General features: G+C 36.7%; 1 protein-coding gene across 2 annotated transcripts in view; it reads left to right on the forward strand.

Annotated features, from left to right (window-relative positions):
- The window catches only part of LOC112468438 (neuroligin-4, X-linked-like), a 222402-nt gene that overhangs the window by 136306 nt on the left and 70244 nt on the right, over nt 1-15852 (forward strand). For both annotated transcript variants that reach the window (XM_025037607.1, XM_025037609.1), the window contains exons 5-8: nt 2347-2700; nt 6976-7285; nt 8346-8553; nt 10447-10701. In XM_025037607.1, coding sequence (XP_024893375.1) covers nt 2347-2700; nt 6976-7285; nt 8346-8553; nt 10447-10701 — 1127 coding nt within the window. The remainder of the gene's footprint in view (nt 1-2346; nt 2701-6975; nt 7286-8345; nt 8554-10446; nt 10702-15852) is intronic.

Consider the following 15852-nt stretch of genomic DNA (forward strand, 5'->3'; position numbering starts at 1 on the left):
ATACACTAAATAAAGAGCTATTATATATATAATTACATATATATATATAATTACATATTTTTATTCCTCTAACAATCGGTTATATTACATCAAAATTGTGTTTAAAAGTAATATTACAAAATTTTAATGATTTTAAACATTCAAACCGATTTTCTAGAAAATTTTGCTTTTTTTTTTTTAGTCATGTAATTGTTGCAGCACAAACGAGCGATGTTACATTTACTATTACAATTTAATAATTTTGCAATCTGTGCATTTGTCTCATATTTGACACAATTGAGAATATGGATTATTTTAGAGAAATGTATAGGTATATCTTTATATATCTGGGAAAAGTTGGCACAAATTTTCTAGTATATTTGTACAGATTTTTAGACCATCTTTTATACAGTTTGTCCTCGTTATAGTATCGCGGGAGACTTTCTCTGTGTGCGCAGTGAAGGAAAACGGATTTAAAATGGATCTGCATTAATCCGAATAAAGAGTCTCGGCAAATACGCCGCTAACTTGCGAAGTACTTTGAGACGGAAGACTTACCTGATTAAGATTCTGAGATAATTTTGGGGGAGGTTGAGGAAAATCCCCCCTTCTCCAGAGGTGGGTTTAGGAAAAAAAAATTTTTCTCGACAGATCGGAGAATCTCGACCTGTTCCAATACCAAGGTACGGAATACCCGGTAAGCATCAAAATCTAATTGCGAAAAAAAGATGGAAAGATACGTCTGCTGTCGCGTGAAAGGAGAGGGATCACTGAATGAATTTAAAAGAGGGAAAATCCCGCGTTTATAACAAATTTTCAACGACCGAACAGATAACGTTGTTTTAATTAGACTAATTAATCTCCATTTAATCTCACAAAAAAAATACACTAATGTCTCGATGCCAAGCACATTAAAGTTGACAACGGATAAATCGGGATGTAGTCTTTCGAAAAGTGTGCTCCGAAATCTATCGTTTCAAAAAGTATAAAATCCTCAACTAAAATAAACTTATTTCTTACATTTCCTGAATCTCGTGTGTGTGCGGACCACCGCGGGAAGTGCATACAGTAAGAACACCGGAATTGTAGATTTCTTTCATCGAAGGACTCTCCGGAGACGTTCCTTATCGCGAAATATGGACCTACCACTTGCCGCATCACTCCACCGCGCGCCACTCTTGTCGTTATGGTCGCGAAAGTAAAACGGAAGTGGCTCTTATCGAAACAAAGAGCGATGTTGACCGTGTGTCTAGTCATATAGAAAGTTGCATCTAGAAGAAAGTAGAAGAAAGAAAGAAGAAAAAGAGAGAAAAAATTGTTGCGAAACTTTCCATGGAATGTCAATTCATAAAAAAAAGTTTAGAAGTAAAACTAAAAGCTGTAAGAGCTTTAAGAGCTGTAAATCTGATAAATCAAGGATATTTTTGAGAAAAATTTTAATATCTTTAATTCTTGTCTTTGTCTTAAAAAAAAGTTGATTTTTTGAAAAATTTATCAAGAAATCAGTGACTATGAAGAGACAATTATAAATGTGGGATACAGAAAGAACACTAGTTCTTCATCCTGTACACTCTTTTTCGAAAATTAAGATTCTTACTTACTTGGCAAATAATCCTTTTGACACAGACAAAGATATTATTTCTCTTTTTTCCTCTAAAAAGGACGCATTAGTGAAGGCCGCAGTTGTAAAGCTTTGCAAGATGGTACGAATGCGATTCTTTGTAATTTTACGCCTCTATAATTTCATGTCTCGTTTCTACCAATTTTTAGGACTCCATGTCCTGGGTCCTGGAACAAAGTAAAATGTCGAATATTCCATGCGCTATAAATATATATATATACATATATATATATATATACATATATATATTTACTATAAATGTATCTACTATAAATATATCTGAATTACATGTATTAAATATCTTAGTGACTGTAATTTTATTAAATCACGTTCCAATTTAATTAAACTAAAAATAATTTTAATTAAAAATGTATCCGTATATTTTATCATTTAAATTCAGTATCAATTAGGTTATTCCATTAAAAAAAATCTCTTTGCAACTAAAACAAAATTCCGTTTTATTTATTATTTGTTGCCTATAGTTGAAAGAACTTTGATAATCCCGCGGCACTCAGCGCGCGGCCCGCATTTTGTTCCGGAACACGGGACAATACCGGGTCATGTCCGGATACGAGCCGCTTCGGCAGGTAGAGCCTCGTGTTCCCGACATGTTCCGTGACAAAGAAGACGACGGCGCCGCGACACAACACCCGGTACCGTCGTCGTCTTTGTCACTTCAGCTTGCCTGCCGGCAAAAGAGGAACTAAAACGACGCGTCGCGTCGCGATCCCCTTTGTGTTCCGCAGGCATGGCGGAGGGCGGCAGGAAGCATCCGGTGTTGCTGTACATTCACGGAGAGAGCTACGACTGGGGCAGCGGAAACCCCTACGACGGTAGCGTCCTAGCCAGCTACACCGACCAAGTGATCGTCACCATGAACTACCGGCTGGGCGTGCTCGGCTTCCTGAACGCCAACGTGGCGCCGCAGACCAAGGCGAGGGTCGCGAATTATGGCCTCATGGACCAAATTGCTGCCCTGCACTGGGTTAAGGAGCACATCGCGCGCTTCGGGGGCGATCCCGAAAATGTCACCCTCATGGGCCAGGGCACCGGTGCGGCATGCGTGCATTTTCTCGCCATTAGCCCCACCGTCATTCGGGGTAAGTGATTAAAGCTGTTGAGTTAACATGAGTTCCAACATAGTTGGAATATGATGTATCAACTGAGCGAGGAAAACATTTATTTACGAGAGCTTGTAAACTGAACGCGCGCGCGCGGTGGTAAAAGTTGAAAAAAAGCGCGGCATTTCGTTGAAAGCGCGATCGCGTAGTTGTAGATTGTAAAATTCATATAGCCGTAATTAATAAATTTTTCCGAGAATAAAGCTCAGTCGAAATTTCTGAACCGCTCGCTGCCATATTGCGCCCGTAATTATTCAGAGAACTGCACGCGCCGCGGCCCACGCGCGCGTCTCATACATGATTAAAAGCGCATTCGCATTACACATAATTAAAGAGTAGCGAGTTTTGCATTTCGTTACGGCGCGTATTTCGCGTTAGTTAATCATTACGGATTAGGCCAATTGCGTATTCGCAAACAAGAAGAAGGGAGCTTTCCTCCCGTTTTCGTCTCTAAAATGAATTGTTCTCGATCGACTTACGAGGCTTTTGCAAGGAGTTTATATCGATCTATCAAATCGCGACCGAATCCGCTAACAAGATCTTCAACGACAAGGCCAAACGAACTTGTGCGCGTCGCGAGCTCGTACGTCTCTTTGTAAAAATTCCGTTACTTCCGCATGATAAAAGAAGACGAATCGAAACAAGCATAGGTTCTCAACTTTGTTCATAAATGATCGCATAATGCAAGATATTTTATTTAAACTTAAAAATTATATATTTAACGCTCAACGTAAATTTAACACAAGCGCATCCTCTCATATGATTAAAAAATTCTGCATATTATTTTAAAATAAAATTGCACAATATTATCACAAGAGAATGCAAAGATTCTTTCTGGAATCTGGATTCTTTCTCGAGAGCAGATTGCTGAAAGCCTCAAGGTTTAGCGATCGGAATACTTTGCGGGAAAAGGTGGTTCGTCACTCGTGTATGCCATCTGTCGCGAGAAAATCGCTATCTTCATAACGCATACCTCGCTCCTTGGGAAAAAGAGAGAGGGAGAGAAAAGTGTTCAAAAAATAGAGAAGTAGCTTAAGCCAGCAAGAATATCAGCCCGAAATTTCTTCCTCCAATATCCCCTTCCCCCGTCCCCTTCGCCCATCTCTCTTTTGCAGGATTCGCGATATTTTCGAGGACGAACACGCGCGCGGATCGGCGCGGTAACACATTGCCGGGGATATTGGCTGTCTCCCTTTATATCTTCATCCAGTAACAGTAGCAGCAGTAGACCATCTTCGTGGTCGTGCTCACGGTTAACGTCCAACGGTTAACAACCTCTACGCGAGCCCCCGTCGGGGACGGACACGGCGGATAAGGGGAAGCTCTCCGCCACCCCATCTTTCTTTACCTCTTTCTGTCTCCCTCTTTTCAACCCTCGTTCCGTCTCGCTCCCTCGCTCGTGATATTATGTGCGTGAAATATCGTCCCTTCCTATCCGGCGCCACCTTCCTCGTGGGCGCTATTGGAAAATACTTTCCTCTCTTATGAGAAGGCCACAGCCATCCACGCGTGTCCGAGATGGAAGTTGCCCCCTTTCCCGCTTCTTATACGTCGCGGTTGTTTTACGTTTCTTGATTTTATTAATTAAAAAAGTGCGATATATGTATCTCGAACGATGGAAATTACTTAAACGATCGGCGTAATCGAGCGGCTGAATAGGGTTCAGGTTGTTAACCTACCACCCCTGCGAAAGAATGAATGATTAAATTGACGAATTGGCTTTTGTGGAATGTTAATCGCCGTAAGCGCGGGATTTATGGAAAATGGAAAGAGCTCGATTTTGTATTCCTTTCTTTTTCTCTTTTGGCTCGATTAAGCATTAGATTTATGTCGCCATCCCTTTCGGTATTCTGACGATCAATGTCGTAATATTCTCTCGCCTAATAAAACTCGCATTGTTTGCAAATTCTATTATTTAAAATACGCTCGTTTGTTTCGCAAGAGGAAAAGCATCATTTCCTCTTATTTGTTTGCGCGCGCGGAAGGATCTCCGCGATCGGAAAGGATCCTGGCATGCCGACTTTCCTCTCGTCATCTTAGCCCCACGGATGCTTCATTCTTTCCCGTATCACTGAGGGTAGAAATGAGAATTCCATTTTTCCAAGGCGGCTGTCTTGAGACGCGACGATGTTCTGTTATTTCCTGCTTTCGCCGTCTAAATACCTCTTTCTCTCTTTCTCTTCCCTTTTCATTATCCCCTCTTCTCTCGCTTTCTCTAACTCTCTCACGGTAATTTCCTTGATAAGTTGCTTTTACTCGATAAGTTAACGAGCCAATCGAGGCATAGCAACTTTTCGAAGTAGAGAATATCTTATCTCGGTGTTTCTTTTGAAATGTATTTCCACCTCTTACAGTGCCAGAAATAGAAAAATATTGTTAAAATATTCAATAACGAAACTCAATTTTTACAAATCTTAGAAAAATGCAATTATTTAAAATAATAAATTTGAATAATAGGTAAGTTGAGGGAATATGCCATAATTAAGAGAAATATGAACAAATCAATAGTCCCAACCATTTCAGAATGTTTGCAAGATGATTAAACTTACATAGCACAGCTGAAAATAGTCACCCTAAAAATTATTGTTAAAATGTTTAATAATTTGATTACATGTTTATCCTTGTAAAACTGAGTAAAATGTCACCTGTAATAGGAAAGATGCAAGTACTGTGAGAAATATACAACACTTAATAAATAAAGTGTAATACAAGAACATTGATTTATTTTTAACAATAAACTATTGAACTATTAGATAATAATTGATAATTGAACACATTTCAGAAAAATTAATATTTTTGTTTTAGATATACAAATACAATTTTTAAAAAAACTAAAGTCTAATAAGAATACAAAACATGTACGTTAGTATTCGTGCGTAAATAAGATAATCTATTACGCTAATAGTGTTTTTTCCTGAAGTGCTATTTTACTCCAATTTTTACTTCAATAATGAAGAAAAGATGCCACCTCCGACTCTTTATACTGACGTCATAGAAAAAGTGACTATTCGGGTCATGAGACAGCCATTTCACGTGGTTTCAAAATATGCTAAATAAATCCACTTTTAATAAAAATAAATTATGCAAAATCTAAACAAAAAGAAGAGTAGAATATTATATTATAAGAAGCCTACTCATCACTTGGACTCTTTGAATTTAATACGATAAAACTGGAAAAGTTTGCACGTGTTACTCGTTGTATAAACACTCACATTATGACTAGAAAACATTATTGCCATCTATTCGACGATAATGAATGAAATATTAACAAAGTGGTATCTTCGACCCACTGGCATCTTCCCCCGACTTACCTTCCTTCATAACTTTTTTAATTACAATTGAAAGCCTCAAACCTACGCGGTAACGTACTTTGATAACGTAGTAATCGTGGATGAGAGTTGCAAAAAAAAATGTTTCGTGTAACGGAGGGAAGAAAAAAAGAAGAGGGTAATTTGATATGCAAGAAGAAAATAATTTTTATCTTAGCGCGGTGCTTATAATGCAACCACTGACGAGTTAATGGCGTCAACAACGAGAGCAGCGGAGATTGAAAATTCCTCCTTAAAGTACAAAACGGAGCGGCATCCCGGTTTTTCCTTAGGCAAATAACGTCTATGTGAGTACGCGCGGGAATGATTTTCTTCCGGGATAATTATGGGTCGTCGGCTACGTCTTTCTTCAGATTCGAGAGCGACTTTGGTTTGTCTTTCTTTTCTCGCTGAGAGTAACGACGCGACGTGGCTTCCATCCATTCGCAGCGGCGCCATTTTCGTCGGCATAATTTCCTCCTCAAATAATCCACTCGTATAATATTCAGCAGTCGCACGCCGCGCTTCTTCTAGTATCAGACGTAACGATTCGAAATGCTATTGCTTCAAGGATTTGATTATCGAATAATACACAAAAATAAGATGAGACAAAATAAATAATAATTTAAAATATAAAAGAATGATTCAGAACTTGCACCGAATTAAGTATTCTCTTATGCATGTATATATACAAATGTCTTTTAGAATATTTACAAATCAGAAAAATTATAGTGTATTAAAAAATTAGAATATTACAAATATCAAAAAAGATTTTTAAATCAAAATAATTTAAAAACCTGGCAATTTAAATATTAAAAATAACAACAAATTAAAAGATTTCAGGATTTAAAATTGTACAAATATAATTAATGTTTAATCCTATGTACACACATAATTTATGTTCGAAAAAGGCGAAATAATCACGAGATATCTTTTCTATTTGCAGGATTATTCAAGCGAGCTATACTGTTGTCGGGCAGCGCTCTTTCATCCTGGGCCGTGGTGGAGGATCCCGTATCGTACGCTCTGAAATTAGCCAAGGCTGTCAACTGCTCCGTTCCCGATGATCTTCTTAAAGATAACGAGCTTATAGTCGATTGTTTGAGGGAGAGCAGTTTGGAAGAACTGATGCAAGTCGACATTCAGCCGCCGACGTTTCTCAGCGCGTTTGGCCCAAGTGTCGACGGTGTCGTCATCAAGCCAGACTTCCAAAAGGATCTTCTGTCCTACCTCGGTCCTGAATTTCAAGGATTCGGGTAAGTATCTAAAGATTTAAAATTTTGCTCTATGATTTTGCAATTCTTAAAGAAATGCTTTTTAAAAATATTTAAAAATTATGCTTTTGTTTTCAATTCTAAAAATTGTTCAAATAAATTTATACTCTAAAATGCTCGATTTCGAGATTTTTTAATTTCTATTAATTTTATCAATGCGGAACGATAAATATGAAAAAATGCGTTCGGCGTCGCGAACTTTTAGTGCCATTTTGGATATGGTCATAGTGCAAATGGGAAAAAGGATAAAAATCTGGAGACATAGCGAGGGAAAAAAAGAGGGAAAAGGGGAAAATCCTCGGATTCCGGTAGAACGGGCTTAATAGAGTTTTATGGTAATGCGGCGTATATTTCTACATTTTCTTTCGCGGCGGCAAAGGAAATCCGTGAAGCGGCGGAAAAGTTATTTTGATGTGTGCACTTCCGGGCTCGGCTTTGCTTTCTTGCCCAGCACCGAGAGAGAGGAGTCTCGTACTTAACGTCGGCTTCCACAATAATTCCGCCTTCCGTCTTCCGTCTGACGGATCCCGGAGTTTTCTCGTTAAATGGAAAAAGGGAGCTAAACGAGCGCTGGGTTCCACCGCGAACATTAGCGTGGTTCATTAACGCGATTGTAAACGACCTGCCCCCCCAACTCTACAACGTCATTAGCATACTTACAATCGAAGATCGCACCACGCTCGTGCCGGAAACCATGGAGCGAATTCATGTTATCGTCTTTTTCACTTCCAAATTACGTTTTCCACCATGCAATCGCGAAACCGAAAAATTTTCAGATTTTGCAGATGCTAATGATTTCCGCGTGTTCTATTATTCATTATCTTATACTTCTGCAATAAAATTGTAATCTTAATTGCTGCTTTCTTTTAATTTATTTTCTTGCAATTATAATTTAGTTTATTTCTCAATTTTTTCTCCAATTTTTTAATAATAAAAATATTTACAATATTAAAAATAAATATAAAGTATAAATGTCGTTTTTTTTTTAATTACACGATAAAAGTTATAAATGTTGAACTAAAATTGTGATGGTTGACTTTAGCCCTCTGCCGAAGAAAGCTGAGCACGGCGCACCAATCACGAGCAACAACAAATATGATTTATTGTTCGGCGTGACAACGAGCGAAGCTTTATGGAAGTTTGCGGAAAAAGATGTCCAGCAAGGATTCGAGGGAGAAAGGAGAGATAGAATCATCCGCACGTATGTGAGAAACGCTTACGTCTATCACCTCACTGAAATATTTTATACGGTAAGTCGGTGTTTCCTTTATTTAACTACTCAAGTAATACAAATAGTATATGTGATACAATAGTTTTGCACAATCATAATAATTCTTTACACTAAATAAAAAATACTCTTGATTTTTACACGTTTTATCACTCTTAATAATATGATGTTACTTACGTTTTTTGGAAACGTGGATTGTATTTCAGCATCTATTTGTTTTTGTCTTTAAATCTTTTAGAAATTAAATCTTTACGTAATTAGGAAATTATAAGAATTTAGATGCTTGTGTGTTCTGATTTTTTTTAAGATCTCTAAATCTTTATTAGATAAAGACACAGAAAAAGAGAATATTCTTGATTTGAAAATATCTTTAGTTTTAACGTGGAAATCTTGAAATAAGGTTATTTTGCGTTAAACAAAAAAAAATTTGCTTGAATGAAGTTGTTTTATATAGGGGAGACCGGGGCTAAACCGTCTGTTTTTTTTTTGGTGCCGATTTTTATCAACAAAATAAATAATTGTAGTTAAATGTGGTATACCACTGTAAAGAGTGAACTTTTAGCTACAACATTTATATAGAAAATTTTTGTCTACGTCGCTTTGTTTAACCGGTATAGAGCAAAAACGAAAACGGTGGAAAAATTGAAATCTCAAAAATGCCGGGGTTAAACCGTCTACCCCCCGGGATAAATCAGTTTCAGGTTTGATCGCCCATGAAATATTAGACATCTACACTGGATTCGTGTTCAGCATGCATTACTCTTTATAATCAGCATGCATTTATAATCACGTATCTCGAGATTTGGAGAACAAATATTATTGCAGATATTACAAAATTTCTACACGCAGACAATTTTACTTTTCACCACGAAAACGCGTTTGCCCTCGTAAAAATCATAACACGGCAGGTCACCTGCCGAAACTCCGTTGGTCATATGGGTACCATAAGCAGCGTTTACAATGTTAATAACGAGTTCGCACAATATACAGGTTCCGAGATATTTGATTAGACGGATTTACCCCGTAGACGTTTTAGCCCCGGTCTTCCCTACCTAGTTTAACCAAGAAAAAAGTTGAAATAAGAAGTTAAAATTCTTATAAGAAGATTATAGATTGTTGCGTATATACGAAAAAATGAACGCGTTTATAAGTTTTGATTTGACACTTTTTCTTTCTGTGTATCTAATATTTTTCCAAGATCTAAGATCTAAACTTAGAAAATCATCTTTCGATAGAGAAATCTTCAAAAATTAGAGAATCGCGGTTTCCAAAAAGGATGAATTATACTTATTGCCAGCATATTATGTAACGTGCCGCGCATATTTGCGGCGCATATATCGTTGCATTCGCGCGGAATTTATCGCAGGACGTAATTGTTACGTTCCGCACAACGATTGAATCGCGGGCACATTGCGTTTTGTCGAAATATACAGCGATGATGCAATTCCAGTTAGCCGGTCCGCGTTATCAGTCCGCGCAGGAGCGATGCAGGTCCGACATTACTTGATGATTATAGCCAATTAAATAATTATGATCGCGACAATATATTTTTACGAGTGCCAATAGGGGATAAACGAACAGTCAAACGCATTTGCTGGTTATATTATACACAACGATAAGAGAAAACAAGCCCATGTTGTGCACAAAACTCCCAAGAGATTTTATTTTAAAATTTACTAGTTCTCTTAATTGAAAATAATTTTAAAGAAACAATTATATTTTAATGAAGTCAGTTTTTTATCTCTTTATTCTATTTTTACTTAAAATATATAGGTATTTGTCAAACAAAACCTTCGGAAATACGCTTTCAATCACCCCAACGAGAAGACAAACTAATCACTTTTAATTTTCCAGTAATTCCAGTAACCACGTATACGTAAATGAACGATTTGGAATTCCTTTTATGTGTACACAGGTGGTGAATGAGTATACCGACTGGGAACGAACAGTTCAGCATCCCGTCAACACGAAGGATGCGTGTGTACAGGCATTGAGCGACGCACAGTTCGTGGCGCCGCTCGCACAAACTGGAGATCTCTTCACCTTGAGACACACCAAGAAACCGAACAACCCTCACATCGCTCCGATCCTCGACAGCGAGGAGGAACCCATGCCCAAGACTTACTTCTACGTTTTTGACTATCAGATGAAAGACGGCGATTATCCTCAGGTAAGTAAAACTAACAAAAGTAAAATGCAGAAACTGATGGGAAAATTTCTATTTATAATTTCATTTCGTAGAAAAACTCAGTTGAAACCGATCTTCAAGTGTGATAGATCTAATAAATAAATCTTGAGACTCAGTTTTTTTTATTTATTCTTACCTCATATTTGCGTAAATTAAAAATTTTGTGCTAATTTGCGTTTTCCAAATTAATTCCACTTTTCGTGTTGCTTGAAACAATTATTGTGTTTAGTTAATCACGAAAAATTTAAAAATAATCTGAATATACACGCAGTTATTTCAATATGCACATTGGCTATTCCAATGGCGTGAAATTTTACGTTCACAGTGTTTCTCCAAACTACTACTGTATCCGTATTTGATGAGTTAACTAATTTTCGGGTAACACCGTCCAATTATGGATTTATTTCACTTTTGTCCTGTAACCTTCAATCGCGGCTCGTTAAAATGATAATGCTTCTCGCTCCTGTGAGTGCTTAGCTTCAATAATTGCAGCCCGCTGCAAGGACGCGGCAAAGCTCGCGGCAAAGGCAATTATTCGTTTGTTGGTGGTGCGCGGGGGTATTCTCATGTAACCGCATGATGACTGTTTTCCTTCTGTCTCTCTGGCATCGTCCAATTCGCTATTGCCGGTTCAAATTATCAGCGTGTTTACGTTCAATTATGCACAGATTACACCGCACGCATGGTGTTACATTATTGTTCGCCACCGCGATATGCCGTGACGCCTCCCATTATCAGTGCGGACGCAGGCTCTTTCCAGTAAAATTTGAGAATGTATATCTATCAAATTGAATTCATAAAATGTTTTATAAATCACGTAGTTCCTTGTTACGAATTATTTCTCAAAATATAAAATTAATTTAAATTTAAAAAATTTAATTGGTTAATTTAGTATAATAATATTTTTATATTGTTAAATGACGAAGTTTTTTTTGTAGGGTAACTGGGGGGAATATGCCAGTGTGGGGAATATGCCACTCGTTATATTTAACAAAGCTACGGCTATGAGCGTTGTTGTAAATACTGTGAAATTGTTAAAAATATTATATCTGACGTTTTGCCCAAGTTTTACTTACTTCCTGTCAGTATTATAGTTTTTATGGGGTAAGTACAGTATAACAAGTATGACAACGTATTTTTTAGAATTTTCTTAGTGTTTTATTGAAATTGTAATAAAAATATTCTTTTACATGTTTTTAGACAAGAATGCCCTTCTAAAGTTAAATTACTATACATGTTTGTATATGTGGCATGGCGGTAATATGCCACTTTTGCAACATTTTTGTATTTCTTTCTTTTTAATAGTAAAGAATCAAAATATTTTATTAAAACCATATATAAATAACAGATAAAAGAAGGAAAAAGAAGACCAGTATGCAAAGATACCTCAAAAAGAGAGAGAAATAGAAAAAAAAATCATATTTTCCTTAAGTATGGCATATTCCCCCGAGTTACCGTACAAAAAAAACAGACTAAAAATTACAAAACTAGTATTTTAAAATATATTACATTATTTATTTTAAAAATTGTTATATTTTATTTTTCTTGCTATATCTTTATTATAAAAATCTTCATTATAACACTTGCATTATAACACTTAAAACTAATTGACAAATATGTGGCGCTGCCAATCTTGAATTTATTTCCAAAGATTCTTTCCCACCTAATTTCGTTGCGTGAAAATTCCATCAATAATCGATCAACGAGCGGTTGATTAGCAGCGGATAACTGTGTGTGAGAGATTCCGCAGTTGCCGGAGAAATTCCGTTGTGTAAATATGTACGGAGATCGCGTCGGTAGAATAATCAGTCGAATCGCGAGACTATCGCGCGCGCTGCCTTCCGTTGTTTGTGATGCTGTCCCAACCTGGTGGCATCTAACATTCTGCCTTTATCTCGCGGGATGCGTCTCCTCCTGTTGTTTGCCATCGTAAAACAGATAGAATCCTCCTCCTCCGCCCAGCTGCATCCATAATTACTCTGAATAAACAGTTACAAGTTACCGACATTTCAAACGTTTTCATTCGTGATTATGCTGGTACATTAATTATTGATTCAGTTAGTGTCCTTTCCTACCGTGGATGTGTTTTCATCCAAAATGCGAAATTCATGAGAAATTCGCCGCTTGTTACATATTATCGACGGCAACAGTTTAATTATTTCGGAATATACATTTCACTTTGAATAAGCAACACATTCTTGCGCAGTAAAGTGGAATTAACACTTTTTTCCGGTTTGTATCATCCTCCTACCGCAATGTTTCTCTTTCTTTATCAAGATAAATTCAACTTACTGATTTATATATTAGCCATGGTTTATGTATTAGGATAAAACTCGTTTACTTAAAATAATTATTATATGCTTTATTTGTTTAATTCAAGATGATAAATAAGTTAATTGAACTAAAAAGAGAACTTGAATAGGTAAGAAAAGATCTCGTTTGTTTGTGATTAAAGGCCGGTTTTCACACGCAATGATTAGTGGCGCCAACTGACTGGCATTCATTGGCGCCAGAACCGACTAGCAAACTTACAAGTATTTACACAGTGATTGGCGTATACTATGGAAAATATTTAACATTTATTAAACACACAGTAAATGACAACAACCATATAACCTCAAATTTTGAGGTTATATGCTTTGGCCAATAACCGCCAGTAAACGCCACATTACTAGCGCCAGTTTGCATCAAGTGTTTACACTTGCATTTTTACTGGCATTAGTCGACTGGCGCGGCCTGGCGCCACCAATCATTGCGTGTGAAAACCGGCCTTAATATTCGTATAATCGAAATAAGGCAAATGCGGAATAAAAACGCAGATAGCCTTGTGTTAGCTTTATTTTTACGAGCTTTCTTTACGAGCCATATTTTATTAGCTTATTTAACACAGTAGGATTAAAAGCGTCTATTAGATTTTTTTGCTTATATTGTTTGAAATGAAAGAAAAATGGGGTAAATGGGTAATGAAGGTGAAAAATGCACATGCACGTTTTATTACACGACAATTACTTCCCTTATTTACGAACAAATGCTTTTACCAAGACGAGACACACACGCCTCACTATATAGGAAGATAATAGAAAGATTCGATTTACGACGGAACTGGCGCACGTACGTCGAATATAATAAGGATGCCATTGCGTCATTTGCAGTCGACGCGCTTCTCATGACAGCCATTACGGACCCAATCCTATTTCAATTTACACTACAATTATTTGCAGAGCTAATCGGTTTGTATTAAACGGTTTATGTGTCTGCTTCCCCTTTCTACTTTTATTTTATTAATATATGTATATATTGAATATATTGAATTTTTCCATTTGATAAATATAAATTGTGAGAAAAGAGATTATTGCGGTAGATTAAGCGTGCTGGGTTTACATTTACATAATGCTTTTTACAAACAGTTTGTGAGAAAACATCTTGTATTTAAAAATATTTTAATATTTTAATTTAAATAATTTTAAAAATTAATACACTGACTTGTCCTTTCTGATGTCAACTAGCTAATTAAGTTAAAATATTTTAACTTTACAAACTGCTAGTATCTATTACTTTTTTCTGTAAAAAAGAAACATTAGATAATTTTAAAAATTACGTTTGTTGAATTATATTGTAATTACATTTATTACATAAAATCAGTAGAAATATAAAATAAAAATTCAAAGAAACGTTTTACGTGCTCACAATTTAGTGAAAAAAACACCGCGTATATAAATCATGTTTTGTTATCTTTATTTTAATATACAACGACAAACCAAATTACCAAATTCGTAAATTTATTAACTTTTTACATTTTAATAATCCATTTTAATAACCGGAGCTGATAATATATTAATTGAATAACAATCCGACTATCTGACAACGAGAACTCGAAAAAAGAATATCAATTAAGTGGTTGTGTAACGTTCTCTGGATCGGTTCTCGTATTCATAGTCCGTTCATAATTGTATGGCGGTCGCGTACATAGGCCAAAGGACGAGAAGGTTTCGTCGATGTGCGAGAGCAGCACGAAATATATTCCAGTCATGTCACGCGCACCATATGCACGACAAGGCGCCACCACGTTTGTTCACAATACAATTTTCCTACTTTTTCACATTCGCCAGCAATACTCTGTCCTGCGGGCGAGCATCTTTTCCGTTCTCTTTACACTTATTCTTTGCACTATCCTGCAAACCGATTTTTCAATAGTTCAAGATCAAATCGTGTTAGGTCGTTGAATTCTTCGAAAAGTCTATAAGAGTTTATAAAGAGAAATTTGATTTCAGATACTTTTATCTAATAAACAAAAGTTATTTAAAATCGATTTGAAGAGAATTTCTGCCATCTCTTTGTCAATCTTTCAAAACTGAACAAATCCGCGAAATTTATTTTTTAGAAACATAATTATTCGAGGAAAGAAGGTAATGTTTTAGGTGATTAGGATATGTGGATTGCCCTATGTGATTCTTAAGACTTGAATTAAGGGATTACGTGACGTTCGATTCGCGTGCATAATAAAAATTAAGTGAAAGGCAGGAAAATAGCTCGCGTGACAAAACGCGTTTTTGCACTTTCTTGTTGCATAAAGGTAAAGAAAAAATGAAAAGATTGAAAGCGAGAGAGAAAGAAAGAGAGAGAGAGAGCCAGTTTCTCACGAATTCGTAAATATACTCTCTGGAGATAGCAACTTGTAATCTACCGGCAAAGTGAAAACAGACATTGCGGGTGGGTCGCAATCGATCCCGCCAGGACGAACGAAATTCATCCCGAGGATCGTTGGGGGATTTGCAAGGACCCATCGATACGCAGGAGGATTTGCGAAGCCGACGTTCAAAATCTATCAGCTCTCGCGCGCGCCACCTCGTCCATTCCAGGATGCGCCAGGCTCCTCGCGGATCCCTTTAAAAGGTTCTCTCTCGTGCTGTAATTCGATCGAAGACGATTTCCTTCGAGCAGAGGATTCGTTCACCGCGAGAAATGGAAAATTTTGGTAAACCTTTGGCAATGATCGCCGCTAAGACGATTTGTAATCACTCGGATAGTTCTAATATAGTAGGTCTATTCTTATAATAGAAAAATCACATTCTGCAGTAATGTTGGACAGAAATAATATTATAGTAATTTCTACAAACACAATTGCTCTCTCTT

The sequence above is a fragment of the Temnothorax curvispinosus genome, unplaced genomic scaffold (genome assembly GCF_003070985.1).
Source record: "Temnothorax curvispinosus isolate PA1 unplaced genomic scaffold, ASM307098v1 QBEX01018473.1, whole genome shotgun sequence".
Classification (NCBI taxonomy): Eukaryota; Metazoa; Arthropoda; class Insecta; order Hymenoptera; family Formicidae; genus Temnothorax; species Temnothorax curvispinosus.